Below are 12,874 nucleotides of genomic sequence, written 5' to 3'. Positions count from 1 at the left end.
CCAGCATAACGCTTACACTGCCATCTAACCCCGCGAACCCACCATCAGACCAGGTCGGCCGCGTGGCGCAGGAAGGAGAGAAAGATAAAAGATAAACCGAATACACTGCCCATCCAATCCAGTCTGCCCTGCGCTCATTATTGCAGATTGCGTAAACACCCTTAGTCTAAGGGTCGAATTGCTTTGTTTGGCTGGCTGGATATCACAGAGGTCGAGGTCGAAGTCGAGGTCGTCGTCTCGCACCTAACTTGGCTGGAGCTATGGCGACTATTGCTCTCCCCAGACCCATCGCGCCCCACCGATCTTCCTCTGACATGGTCACCTTACCATCTCCCATCACCCTCGACACCATCAACACACAACACCTTATTTCTCCGCCTATCCCAAATAGACACATACCAGTCTGTCCCACCGGGCCCGCCATTGCCCAGGAACCAAACACCCCGCCGTCCTCTCCTCTGCAGGAGGTCGAGTGGCGGCAGGCCTCCTTACTCTATCCCCCCAACAACTTCACTCGGATCGAATCGGGCTCGCTGTCGCTCTACAAAATCAATGCTGCAGATGTCGCCGCTGCCTTGGACTACCATTCCCGCCAGCCTTTGCCCGACCCTTGCCATGTCTTTCCTTGGTTCCATGGCTTGCATCCGAACAACCACGTCCAGCAGGCCTTCTTTATTGCTCGCAGGCGGACCCTCAAGAAGACCCCCTCCTGTTTGAGGGGCGTCACTGTGGTCAAGGCTGATGGAGACCTATCAGTCGCCAAGCTCAAGGGAGCCATTGCCCCCTCGGAGTTTTTGCAAGCGGCACCCGAGGGCGAGTTCTTAGATATAGATCCCAAAGAGGGCTTTTCAGTGAGGAACTTTCAGATACAGCCTGCCAAGTCGGCCATGACCTCGGACATTATCGTCTACGGTGACAATGCCGGCATGCTGCGAGAGCTAGGCTGGAGAATCGCATCTGCACAAGCAAAATGGCGCGAAAAGCATTATGATCAGGGTTACACCATTCCCACCTACAACACATTCATCTGCACAACGCCATTTGGCATATTCGAAGAGAAACACGCCGAGATAGTCTCAATTGACAGTGCCGGCGATCTGACCGGCGATGTTGTGGACTTCTTTCAACAAGAGCGCTTAGAAATGTATTCCATGACCAAGGCCTCCGAGATCTCGCCAAACGTATGGCTAGGGCCGACGCCAGAGCCGTCCAGCGACGAAGAAAAGCAGTATGATATATTGATTGAGTGCAGCGACCTGGGACGTCTCAACTATTTACAGCTGCGCCAGAATGCCGAGTCTGCAGATGGCAATATAATACACAAGTACATCGAATTCCCATCCTCCGGCAGCATTCCTCCCCCGACATGGTCGCAAGCCGATGCCGATGGGATCTTGGAGACATGTAAATGGATCTGGCACCTCTCGCATGGAACCCTGCCGCCCAAGGATCAGTTTGACTTCGACGGCGACTTGAGTATGATGGAGGACGATGCTAGCGGAACCAAGCCTCTTCAACCAAGGAAAATCCTTATTCACTGCGCAGACGGCTATACTGAGTCATCAATGCTTGGTATTGCCTACTACAGCTATAGCACCGGCCAACCCGTGCCAGATGCCTGGCTAAATCTACACACCACAGAGAAACGCAACTTCTTCGCGTATCCAACCGACGTTGCCTTGTTGACAGCCATCTCTACTCGGTTGCTTCAAGAATCACCGCTCTGTGCCGACAAGTCTCTTTCCGAGATCACAGATATGATTCGCGATGAGCCGAAGTGGCTGGCGAGCCTGGATGGCTCATTTCCTAGCCGTGTTCTTGATTATATGTACTTGGGAAATCTAGGCCATGCCAACAATCCCGACCTTTTGAAGGCGTTGGGGATCAGGCAGATTCTGAGTGTTGGCGAGACGCCGATGTGGAGAGATGGTGAGCTGGAGCAATGGGGTCCCGAGAATGTCAAAATCGTCCAGGGCGTTCAGGATAACGGTATCGACCCGCTGACTGACGAGTTCGAGAACTGCTTAAAGTTCATTGGTACGTCTCCCTGGTGCAAGCTTGCCCGACACACCCAGACTGACTTGACGATTTAGAGCGTGGACGGCGCAACGGCACATCGACTCTGGTACATTGCCGGGTCGGTGTCTCGCGAAGTGCTACCATCTGCATTGCTGAAGTCATGCGAGAAATGAATCTCTCGCTTCCACGGGCATATTGCTTCGTAAGAGCAAGACGACTGAACGTCATCATCCAGCCTCATCTGAGGTTTGCCTACGAATTGCTCAAGTGGGAAGAGCTACTGCAGTCCAAAAGGGGATCTGCAGCTGAACGGCGAAGGGGAGACTTCAAAAGAGAGCTGGAGTGGGCGGAGATATCGCGGGAGATCGCTCTGATGAACCGTCCCTACGCGCGATAAGGGCAAAATGCAGTCCCAAACGACGAGGAACGGGGCGCTGCCGAAGCAATGACGATGATTAGAACATAATTTACGAGTTACATACTTTCACTACCAACGACACGACGACACGACTTTGAATTTCCGGACGACTTTGTTTTGGGGGCTGATTTGGTTCTGTCACGTTCCTGGTTTCAAGGCTGGCTCTCAATGGCCTGGATGGCGCCATTACATATCATGTTGGGGCATTTTTGGAGGCAAGCATACTGGGTTGAACGAAGTTTAAACCCCATCATCTGTGTTAATATCCAATCCACCCACGATAAGGGCTTGCATGAGGGTCATATCAAACGGAAGTTGGTTGGTTTGGCGCTACGGGGCGGTGTTGAGCTGCTAAAGCCGTGGCCTAGTAGTCTACGGGGCATTTGTTCGTTTTAATAAATCTGGAGAACTGGGGATTGAGTTGTTTGTGTTGACGCAAGTCTACAACGTTGGGGATTACCGGTCAGGGAAGGGCATTGCCCTATTCAGTAGGAAATATATCACATCATGGCTTGCGTTCTGGTTGGACCTACGTGATTATCCACTAGGAACACTGCAATCAAGGTTCGGCGACAGCCAAGAAGACAGCTAGAAGCGGTTCAACAGAGAACGACAATGACGAATTAAAGTAGATGTGACTATTTAGCATCAACAGCTGAAGGTATAGCCCGATGTGACCCATAATGATGCCTCCGTCTCCGTGGCAGAAATAAAACATGACCGACTGTGGCGCCAAACGCTAATGCATATAGTAATCGAGAAGCAGACAGGTATGAACGGACGAGACCAGCCTCGAGCTGTCGCTCTCTGAAGCAACACACTCGATGTGTGTCGGCAGTCACCTGCCGACGGAACTCGAAAGATTGCAGACGACCGGCCTGGGCCGCACGGTCCTTAGCTTGTCGTATCCCTGTTGTCGTCGACGTCGAGAACCCTATCGCGAGCAGATTAGTTGGGAACATTCTAGACAGTAGACATGGGTAGCTTACGAGAACTGCTTGACCAGATACCCCTCGCCACCTTGCTCCATATCGATATTGAAGACGTAAAATCCGCCGTCAGAGGTGACGACCATGACTAGGGGACTACTGCTGGACATGGCGACGACGCTCCTCCCCGCGCCCTGCTTCTGGGGTGGTCTCGGAACCTTGATGTGGGCAAAGTCCCGTTGGGGCTCCCACATTTCGTTGAAGGTCTGGGGGAGATAATTGCCCACGACACCGGCGACACGGCTGCCCATTATTTGCGAGGACCGCCGCAACATGCTGCTAAAGGAGCCGCTCTGCCTCCTGTTCACGGCTGGTGGGTTGGCCAGTTCCGCGATATCGCTGCGAGGGGATCCGGTATTGCTGCTCGGGGAGTCGTTGCCGCTGTCGTAGCTCCTGCCTCTCGCCAGGCGATCACGATCTCGATCACGGGCGGCGGGTTCGGTGGAGGAAGGCGGTCCGGGTTGCTGCAGACGGAAGATGTGGATGGTATCGGTGGCCGAGGAGACGCACAGGAGCGAGCTCGTGGCGTTGAAGGACATGCTGGAGATTGTGCTGGGATAGGTGCCGCGACGGAACTGGAACAGCTTCTGACCCCTCGGGACGCTGAAGACGCGTATGATGGTGCCCGTCTCGCTCGCCGTTGCCAAGAGGGTCCCCTCGTGGTTGAGGGCGATGCAGGACAGCGGCGACTTGTGCGCCTCTATGACATTAACCGCTTTCAAGGTCAGGGTATCGTAGATCAGGACATCGCCCGACGTGACAGGCGTGTACAGGGAAGCTGGAGGCGCATGTGCCGGTCGCCTGTCGGCTGCTGCTGCTGCGGCTACTCCTCCCCCCGCGACCCCTCCTGCCCCTGCTCCTGCTCCGTCCTCGCGCGGTTTCGGTAGTGGGTAGGCGAGGTAGCAGTTGTCCGAGGAAGGCGACAAGGCACAGATGGCGCTCGGGTTCGGCGAGGTGGGTATACTCGTAAGTAGGGACATGTTCTGTATATCGTATAGGTAAATCTCATCCTCGAGCACAACGGCCAAACGCTTCCTGTTGAGGCGAACGGCGAGGACGGCAGAGGGGAAAGTGAGCTCGCAGATAACGGAGGCACGCTTGGTGTTCTGTATTATCAGGTGCCTCGGGGACAGGATCAGGGCGACCAGGGAGGTGCTGAAGAGCATCTCAATGATGGAGACGCTGCCATCGTCGCTGCTGAAGATCTTGGAGAAAGGGTCGGTATGATATATGCGGAAGCCTTTGGCTGTGCCGACGGCTAGGCAGCTGTGGTCTTGGTTGAAGGTGATGAAGTTGAGCGAGGAGTTGGAGTTGGACATTGTCGCCCTCACTTGTGCTTGTGCTTGTGCTTGCGCTTGTGCCTGTCCTTGTTCTTGTCCTGGTCCTTTATGCTTGTGCTTGTGCTTGTGCCTGTGCTTGGGGTTGGGGTTGCGGCGGGCCCGGTGCCGACGCGGTGGAATGAGGTGAGTCAAACGGAGATATGATGATATAGCGTGATGTACGGGCTAAAGCGGTGTTCAAACTGATGAGGCAGGGAGGGTTTGCATCATCTTCCTTCTACTGTATACAATATGTCCGTAGGGTGAATGATTGCCGCTATGGTCGAGCTCAATCTCATTCCCGCGCGGGCGGGTGGTTGGCGATGGAGTGGGGGGGGGGGCTGCGTCGATATGATGTGAGGAAAGCATGAGATTCGGGGGGTCTTTGGTGGGCTGGAGGAGCTTGGAGAGCTCGGAGAGCTTCTATTCTAACCCTGCCGTAGTCTAGAGCTTCAAATGTCAAAGATCCCGAGGTCCATGTCCATGTCCAAGTCCCATGTCCACCTCTCACTACGTAAGAAGAGTTGAATGCTGGTTTGCTGCGTCAGTTCCAGGTCCGTAAAAGCAAAGTTCTGGCCCTGGTTGCCTGGCCTTGAAGATTGATCACGACTTGTGATGTGCTACGTGCACTTGGGCGTTCGCTACAGGCGACACCCCCCCACCCCCAAAAGACCGCCGTCAGCGTCACCAGCCCGCTAACACTTCAGACTACAAGCCCTGACAAAAGGTATTTGACCCTGGCCCATGTGCTGATCTTGGTCTCTAACCTTAGTCCAAGGTTACCATACCAATTGATCCCCATCAACAGAATACAATCAAGTCCCTGCTACCTATTCCAGGTTGCAACTCATCCTCAGCCATCACTACATAGATAGGTTAGAGCATCCGCAGCAATAAGTTCGGTGTTGATTGCTGACACTCGTACACTTCCGCAGCTTCAGTACTGTGAGGCTTTATTAGAAACTACTGTATGTAGACTACATAAGAGATCCACCGAGTACCAAGTACATAGATTCGCAAGGGCTCAAGCTCAAGCTCAAGTTCGCATGTTTCTTCCCACTATCGACAAAAAAAAGGTGGGGTCTGCACTGCAGCATTTTTACCTACCCATCCATATGTAACCCCATGTACAGTACAGTACATACCAAGGCAACTTAGTATTAAGTCTTATGAGTGCTCATCTCAGTGCAATTCTCACAAACTGACTATACAGCCTTACGTTCATGGTTATGCACTCGTGCTAATTGACGGCTCAAAGGAGCAAGCAACACTGATTTGTCTAGTTGTGATTGGGAAGAAGGACCTTGTACCTGACCTATGCTCTCCATACTACCAGCCTTCACAACTTATCTTCCTTACACTTGCTTTGCATAACTCATCGTTGCAAATGCACACGTCTCTGCAGCTCGATTTTGCCGTCACTTGCATATCTTGACAAGATTGTCCCAGTCATGTCGAAAATAGAGAAGCAATCGACGGGACGATCTGTGGAGGGCCGATCTCAAGATAACTCGGTCATGTCTGTAAGTCTACACCCTGAAGTGACACGTAGTGTCCCTAATCTCCATCTTATAGACAAGCACTAGCAGTATCGTCTCCAAAAGAAGTGTCGAGCGCATGTATTATCCAGATGAGCCCTATTTCTACCGCTTCTTTGTCAAAAAGTTCCAGAAACGATCGCCCCTCATCAACCGCGGCTACCATCTTCAGCTGCATGTTATAAATGTAGCTGTCAGGAATTTCCTCCAAAGCCCTTCCGAGAAGCGGAAGGTTGTCGTCAACCTCGGCGCTGGATAGTATGACTTGCTCCTCCCAGACTCACTTGCAGGTCTTGCTGTACTAATCGTCGCAGTGACGTGCTCCCATGGCAGTGCCTGACGAGATATCCCGCTGCGTGCAAGGATGCCAAATTCATTGATATTGACTTCCCTGATTTGATGAGCAATAAGTCCAGAGTTGTCCAAGAGACCTCAGGGCTCAACTCGATGCTGACAAATTTACGGGTCCCCGAAGACCCTCTGGTTTTGTTGGAGAGTGATCAGTATATCCAAATAGGATGTGACCTACGGGACCTCAACACAATACAGCAGTCGTTATCACGAACGGTCGACATGGCCGAAAGCGAATTCATGTTCGTCGCAGAGGTCTCGATCACATATATGGAGACGGTGGCGGCCGACGCTGTCATCAAATGGGCGAGCTCTCTAGGCCAAGGTTGGAGGACCCTTGATCATTCTACCTGCCCCCCCAAATTGCTGATATGAATAGCGGAATTCTGCTTGTTGGAGCAAATATTACCTGATAGTGCCGACCATCCTTTTGCAGAGACCATGTTACGTCATTTTGAGAAGCTCAATACGCCACTCAAGTCCGTGGCCGCATACCCTACACTTCACGCCCAAAAGCAACGATTTACTGGTCTCGGGTGGTCTTGCGTGCATGTTGAAACCCTGTGGAGTACGTGGTCATCTGAGAAATATCTTTCGTCAGAGGACCGGTGTAAAATCAATGAGGTTGAACCTTTCGACGACTGGGAGGAATTTGCCATATTTGGCAGCCACTACTGCGTTGTATCTGCCACGACCGGACCAGCTCATAAACAATCTAGTCTTGTACAGCAGACAGACTTCTCGACGCCCACCAAGCAGGAGCTACCACATGTTGCCATCGAGACTGTCTTCAAGGAGGGGTTACGGACATGTCAACGACGTTTCGGAGCTCCATTGTTGCTCGAGGACTCACGTGGATATCAATATATCGCCAATATTTATGGTCTTGGTAGCACCAGTCGTTTAAAGTCTTTGGATCTCTATGCCTCTGGCACAACTGATATCCCACTCAAACCAGCTGGTCCTCCGAGTAGAATATGCCACCAGGTCGTCGACCTTGGGGTTTCCGGTCATCTTCTGGTTGGCGGTCGGGGATCTCTATCAGCTCCTCTAAAGGACTGTTGGGTGATGGATAAAGTCCTGAAGTCTTGGAAGAAAACTCATGACCTACCCATGCCACTATATCGGCATGCAGCCGTTAGGCTTGGTGAGTCGAGTCTCGCACTTGTCGTTGGTGGCAAGGTCGGACCGTCGACTATGTCCGACAAATGTCTGTTGTACGTCCCCGAAAGGGGCTGGGTTGAGTGTGAAGCGACGGGGCAAACCTTTGTTCCTGTTTTTGGTTCCATGGTAGCAAGTACCAATCGCTCTCTGTGCGGTCCTTCCGCCGTATTTGAAGGTATTTTGGCTGGTGGGCTCCTGGGCGATGGCACGTTATCCAAACAGATCCTCCGATGGGAGCTCTCAGTGGCAAATCTGGATAAGCCGGTCATCGCGTTTACTTCACTTGTGGTCGAGGGGCCGCAAGACAGATTGCGATCGCACCATCTACTGGAACGTTTTGGCGCAAATGTCATAATGACCAAAAGCAACCAACTACTGGTCATAGGCGGAATAATCGAGAATCAAATCCTGGCAGGTAGCGTCGAGATCCTGTTCGTAGACGTCTCAAACAAGACTTTGACCGTTACCTCTGCTGGACAAATTGATGCTCGAGGGGCACCACGACCACTGCTGCTCGGAATATCTACGACAAAGGACGCGTGTGGACAAGTTGTGCTTAGTGGAGGCGGCGCAAATTGCTTCTCCGCGGGAACATTTTGGAACAAAGGTCACTATGTCTTGAAACTCGATGAGTCAAGAAACCAAGATACCATGTGCCGAATGGACTGGTCTTTCCGCCGGACAATGGAGCTTACAGATATGCCTGTATTTATACAAAAGAACACTTCAGGCGAACATGCTGAGAGGCCAACAGTGACGACTATACCAAGAGTCAAGCTTAATTCCTCTTCAGCGTTTGCGGAAATTATGAAGGCCGGTAAGCCGGTCGTCATCGAGCGCACCGATTTGGGTAGCTGCGTCAGCTTGTGGACTCCTGATCACCTGGTTTCCAAAGTTGGCAAAGAACGCAAGGTCGTTGTACATGAAGCAGGGTCGGCAAAGATGGATTTTAACTCCAAGAACTTCAAGTATGTGACGAAAGAATTCGGCACATTCCTAAGCGAAGCGGAGCAAGGTGGGAAAATGTACCTGCGAGCACTTTCTGAAGACAACCCAGCCGACAAGCCTGCTAGTCTTAGTCGCGACTTCCCAGATCTAGCCGATGAGTTCAGATTACCGGCGGAGCTGTCTTTTGTTGCAGAGCACTCGTTCAGCTCAGTGCTGAGAATTTCTGGGCCTGTCAACATGTGGCTCCACTACGATGTGAGTTTTTCTTCCTCTACGACTCGTGTTACAACAGCTCACACGAACCTTCAGGTCATGGCAAATATCTATTGTCAGATCATTGGCTCGAAGCGACTGGTTCTATTCCCACCAGGAGATGTCACGGAACTCTCGTTTTCCCCAGGAGCTTCCAGCTCCAGCCTAGACGTGTTTGCAGAGCTAGACTCAGCGGCGTTGGCCCAAACACATCCATGTGAGGCGATTCTTACGCCAGGCGACGTACTGTTCTTGCCGCCACTATGGCTTCACACGGCAAACCCAAAGACAGACCTTGGTGTAGCTGTCAATGTTTTCTTCCGTAGCTTAGAAGATGGTTACGCAGCTGGTCGAGATGTGTATGGTAACCGCGATCTCGCGGTATACGAAAAAGGCCGACATGACGTTGCCCGGATTGTCAATACTTTCAGTAAGCTCCCAGAAGACATGCGGGAGTTCTACGTGAAAAGATTGGCTGGGGAGCTGGTACAGAGGTTATATGAATGAGCTCAGCTTCTCTCCCTCTTCCCAGATCTCTGTGTTAACCACTTATATACACGTTCAAGTTGATGACCAATCTTCTCGTCAGTGTCTCGAGCGTGTTCAAGCCCGCCTCTCCGAAGACCACCAGGCAATGCTAGCCAAAGGACGAGGATGAATACGAAAATGGCCAAGATGATTGGCTGCAAGACCTGGACGCCCCTGGTAGATGCGATGGCGCCAACTGCAAATGGGAAAACGGCTGCCCCGCCACCACCAAATGCTGCTGCAAATCCAATGGCGGAGACATGATACTCTATCGGTAATAATTTTGTGGCCGCAACAACAGCAGCAGGGAAGAGAGGGCCGAGAAAGAAGCCTTCAAAAGCCACAAACACCGCCGATGCAATAAAGCTTGGGATCAACCAGTACAACAATTGCAGCGCAATGGACAGCATCAGATATACCGTAATAGCAAGTTTTTCACCAATTCTCCCTGTGACGAATCCCAAAGTCACCCGACCAACAGTTAATCCGAGCCAGAAAAAAGTTACTGTTAACCCAGCTTGAAAGGCCTCGGCTCCCCGGACAACCAACATAAATGTCACGATCCAACCTCCGAGACTCACCTCTGCCCCCACGTAGCCCAGGAAGAAGAAAGCCACTAACCAAACTATGGGAGATTTCATGACTGTTCGCGTTGTTATCCTTGCGCCTCCATTGGCACCTACATGCGCAGCCCGATATACTGCGCCCGTCGCACCCCAGAATGAAGTCGTAGTGAGGACTAATTCGAGCCCTGTCAGCCCAATCATAAGGTAATAGTACTGGTACCAAGGCAAGCCAGCCTTCGTCACCATGGCCGTGGCAATGAGCGGCCCAATCGTCGCACCCAAGCCATAACATCCATGCAAGAAACCCAGTAGCTCGTTAGCATTCTCCATGTTGCCGATCCACGCGTTCCATGCACTATCTTCGATGCCGTTGCCAAAGCCTGGAAACAGCATTATAGGCGGCAACGCGGCAAAGGGCGGGTGCAGACACATGGGAATATACCCGATGAGGCGGGCGATGGGCGCGGAAATGGCAACCCCACGCTGGCCAAGGTGGTGGTGTATGAGGTTGTTGGAGAGAGCCGCGAGGAAGTATCCAACGAAGGACGCGAGGAAGAGCGTAGACATCAGAGTATGGGATATGTTGTAATAGGCCTCAATATAGGGAAGCAGCGCACCAACGCACGCATCATTCATGCCCATGATAATGAATGAATAATTGGTGACCAAGAAGCGGAACATATTTATCCGCGGATGGTTCCATCTTTCCAGCGATGGCTTGGTACTCTGTGCTGGAGGCGGTTCTTGCTCATCGGCTTTCTCGGCGTCATGGCTCTGATGCGCGACAGTCGTAGTATCCAGAACTTTAGAGTTCTGTGTAGTTTGCTGCTCTTCTATGGCATTAGCTTGGACGGTCGCGGCCATGGTCGCGTAGGGAAAGCCCGAGTTGCAACTTTTGTGCTCCAAATAATTAAAATGCAGTGGTTTGGTGTCTTGGTCAAGTGCCAAGTTCTTATAGATTTAGCATTCAAGATTCGTAACCGAAATAATGTCAGTCACCGCCAGACTTTGCATCCGTCCCGTCTTTAAAGGGACGTCAAACCACGGCAGACCGCCGGGAACGTGTCTCCGGGGCATGAGGGCCGTCCATATCGGAGTTTTGGGCTACGTGCCAGACAAAATCCAGCCAGTAGACAAGCCGGGAATGGTACGGTGGGGGAGATAATCAGTATACCGTCTGCCGAGGATTAGCCTGCGGGGCCCGATGTCCCGATGTCCCGATGGAATATGATCTAGCTCGTTGTAACTTTCGCTGTGAGTTCGCGATCGCGGCAATATCTGTGTATCCTAGGATCGGTGGCTATCCCGTGCGCACGATGCACCCTGATTTCATCACCTCTGCTGAACTCCAGATCCTTAGCTTCGACGCCACATGACCGAAGAGCCTTGTCACACGAATAGTCGCATGCCGCTCAGCACAACGATGTGGTTGACAATTCTCAATATAGCACTGGCGAGCGCTTGCGGGCAGCAGTACGTCATGTCTATGCCAGTCTTGCAAGGCAACATCGGCGGAATGGCTGGTCAACAAGAACCGATTCCTCCCAGTACAAGAGCTCATTGGATGCGACAGGCCAACATTGCCCTTGGTGCACCTTGTCCATTCGCTGGGTTTGGCTCGGTGATTGTAAACCACACCGCGAACGCGGGACTGGGCGACTTGGTCTGTTCAGGGGTGAATGGAAATAGGGAAACTGGAAACCCGATACTTCATGGTATGGCCACAAGACCAGAGTGTTCAGAAATCACTACTGATGTGTCTTTCGAGCCAGGTGAAGTGGCAGCAATCAATAACTGCACGACCATTTTAACTGACCCTAACGGGCCATATAAACTGTCTCCTAGAGAAGCCACGGAGGCATTCACTAGTTTGTCAATCTATACCAATGCTGAGAGCTGCCCGATGTGTGCTTCGGCCATTCGATGGGCAGGTTTTAAGGAATATGTTTACGGCACAAGTATCGATAAGCTGGTCAAAAGTGGCTGGCACCAAATGAATATCTCCTCACAAGAGATCTTTGATCGATCTAACACGCTTGCTCATTCCACAGTGCTGATAGGCCATGTTTTGGCGAACGAGACAGACCCTTATTTCCGCTGGCAATTTGCTCCGGGAACTCCTTGCCCGGAGGGTTGTTCGAGGTTGGTTGATGGTTGTCATGCCGATTGAACGCTTGGCCATCCTGATAGCAGGGAGCAATGACCAGATTCGGTCTCTCAGGACAGGATCTCTAGCATATCTATATGCGCCATGATGATCAAGGCTTTCCTGACAATGAACTGAATAGCATCGCACCTTGGCGCAGATTCCACATCTTGAATCGAATAATAGCAGAGGGTGCAATCAAATCTTTTGACTTCCCATCCTGAAGATGTGATCAAGTAGACTACTACTCAGTCCATCTATGCTGCCTGAAGATACGATCCAAGGATGTATGCACCATCGTTAAGCTCGTTCAGCGTGTTGGCAAACCCCCCCCCCCCCCCCCCCCCCGAGTATGCTTGTCCATCGGTTTTGGCAGGGAGTAATAGCTAGCTACATTGCTGGACAGCTAAAATCACTGATAGGGATGCTGGGAACTTGATCTTAGTAATTATTTTGCAATGGAAACTCTTCGTAGAAGGAAATTAGGCGCTAACTATACATACGTCTAAAGGATTTATGAATGCCCTATTTGAGCAATAATTACTCTGTCATTTCCGGAATTGCCGTTGACAACCTGCTGTCGCTAGGGCACTTACTACTCTCATGCTCTTCAATTATTTTCATTCAGAGTAGTCC

The 12,874-nt window shown here is 51.7% G+C and overlaps 5 protein-coding genes across 5 annotated transcripts; 3 read left to right on the top strand and 2 right to left on the bottom strand.

The window, feature by feature from the left end:
• Nucleotides 1–260: 260 nt before the first annotated feature.
• BKA67DRAFT_531488 (uncharacterized protein) lies at nucleotides 261–2,416 on the top strand (the record flags this gene model as incomplete). Its single annotated transcript, XM_046099389.1, has 2 exons — nucleotides 261–2,037; nucleotides 2,094–2,416. 2 exons carry the CDS (start codon nucleotides 261–263, stop codon nucleotides 2,414–2,416), a joined length of 2,100 nt encoding a protein of 699 aa, XP_045960437.1.
• A 636-nt stretch (nucleotides 2,417–3,052) lies between these two features.
• On the bottom strand, nucleotides 3,053–4,811 carry BKA67DRAFT_551231 (protein-vacuolar targeting protein Atg18). The gene is made up of 2 exons (XM_046101727.1): nucleotides 3,427–4,811; nucleotides 3,053–3,371 (listed from the first exon to the last, which is right to left on the bottom strand). The coding sequence occupies exons 1-2, from the start codon at nucleotides 4,743–4,745 to the stop codon at nucleotides 3,332–3,334; spliced, it is 1,359 nt and encodes a 452-aa protein (XP_045960436.1). The 5' UTR covers nucleotides 4,746–4,811; the 3' UTR covers nucleotides 3,053–3,331.
• Nucleotides 4,812–6,125: 1,314 nt separating this feature from the next.
• Nucleotides 6,126–9,606, top strand: BKA67DRAFT_148002 (leucine carboxyl methyltransferase 2). Its single transcript, XM_046095100.1, has 5 exons — nucleotides 6,126–6,268; nucleotides 6,332–6,541; nucleotides 6,598–6,959; nucleotides 7,014–9,001; nucleotides 9,056–9,606. The coding sequence occupies exons 2-5, from the start codon at nucleotides 6,363–6,365 to the stop codon at nucleotides 9,503–9,505; spliced, it is 2,979 nt and encodes a 992-aa protein (XP_045960435.1). The 5' UTR covers nucleotides 6,126–6,268; nucleotides 6,332–6,362; the 3' UTR covers nucleotides 9,506–9,606.
• BKA67DRAFT_513123 (major facilitator superfamily domain-containing protein) lies at nucleotides 9,508–10,956 on the bottom strand (the record flags this gene model as incomplete). Its single annotated transcript, XM_046097539.1, has 1 exon — nucleotides 9,508–10,956. One exon carries the CDS (start codon nucleotides 10,954–10,956, stop codon nucleotides 9,508–9,510), a length of 1,449 nt encoding a protein of 482 aa, XP_045960434.1.
• A 342-nt stretch (nucleotides 10,957–11,298) lies between these two features.
• BKA67DRAFT_551220 (cytidine deaminase-like protein) lies at nucleotides 11,299–12,586 on the top strand. The gene is made up of 2 exons (XM_046101726.1): nucleotides 11,299–11,807; nucleotides 11,865–12,586. Exons 1-2 carry the CDS (start codon nucleotides 11,465–11,467, stop codon nucleotides 12,260–12,262), a joined length of 741 nt encoding a protein of 246 aa, XP_045960433.1. The 5' UTR covers nucleotides 11,299–11,464; the 3' UTR covers nucleotides 12,263–12,586.
• Nucleotides 12,587–12,874: the final 288 nt, after the last annotated feature.

The sequence above is a fragment of the Truncatella angustata genome (genome assembly GCF_020726525.1).
Source record: "Truncatella angustata strain MPI-SDFR-AT-0073 chromosome Unknown BKA67scaffold_2, whole genome shotgun sequence".
Taxonomy (NCBI): domain Eukaryota; kingdom Fungi; phylum Ascomycota; class Sordariomycetes; order Amphisphaeriales; family Sporocadaceae; genus Truncatella; species Truncatella angustata.
The sequence above is the reverse complement of the archived record's forward strand: the minus strand, read 5'-3'. Positions and strand labels throughout refer to the sequence as shown.

What these genes read in the sequence shown, in the direction of transcription:
- BKA67DRAFT_148002 (XM_046095100.1), top strand. Translation starts at nt 6,363, where the DNA reads ATGTATTATCCAGATGAGCCCTATTTCTACCGCTTCTTTGTCAAAAAG. An exon ending in GTCAACCTCGGCGCTGGATA is followed by an intron (nt 6,542 to 6,597) that starts GTATGACTTGCT and finishes TAATCGTCGCAG; the next exon opens with TGACGTGCTCCCATGGCAGT. An exon ending in GGCGAGCTCTCTAGGCCAAG is followed by an intron (nt 6,960 to 7,013) that starts GTTGGAGGACCC and finishes TGATATGAATAG; the next exon opens with CGGAATTCTGCTTGTTGGAG.
- BKA67DRAFT_551220 (XM_046101726.1), top strand. Translation starts at nt 11,465, where the DNA reads ATGACCGAAGAGCCTTGTCACACGAATAGTCGCATGCCGCTCAGCACA. An exon ending in TGGAAACCCGATACTTCATG is followed by an intron (nt 11,808 to 11,864) that starts GTATGGCCACAA and finishes CTTTCGAGCCAG; the next exon opens with GTGAAGTGGCAGCAATCAAT.
- BKA67DRAFT_551231 (XM_046101727.1), bottom strand. Translation starts at nt 4,745, where the DNA reads ATGTCCAACTCCAACTCCTCGCTCAACTTCATCACCTTCAACCAAGAC. An exon ending in TATCTGGTCAAGCAGTTCTC is followed by an intron (nt 3,372 to 3,426) that starts GTAAGCTACCCA and finishes TGCTCGCGATAG; the next exon opens with GGTTCTCGACGTCGACGACA.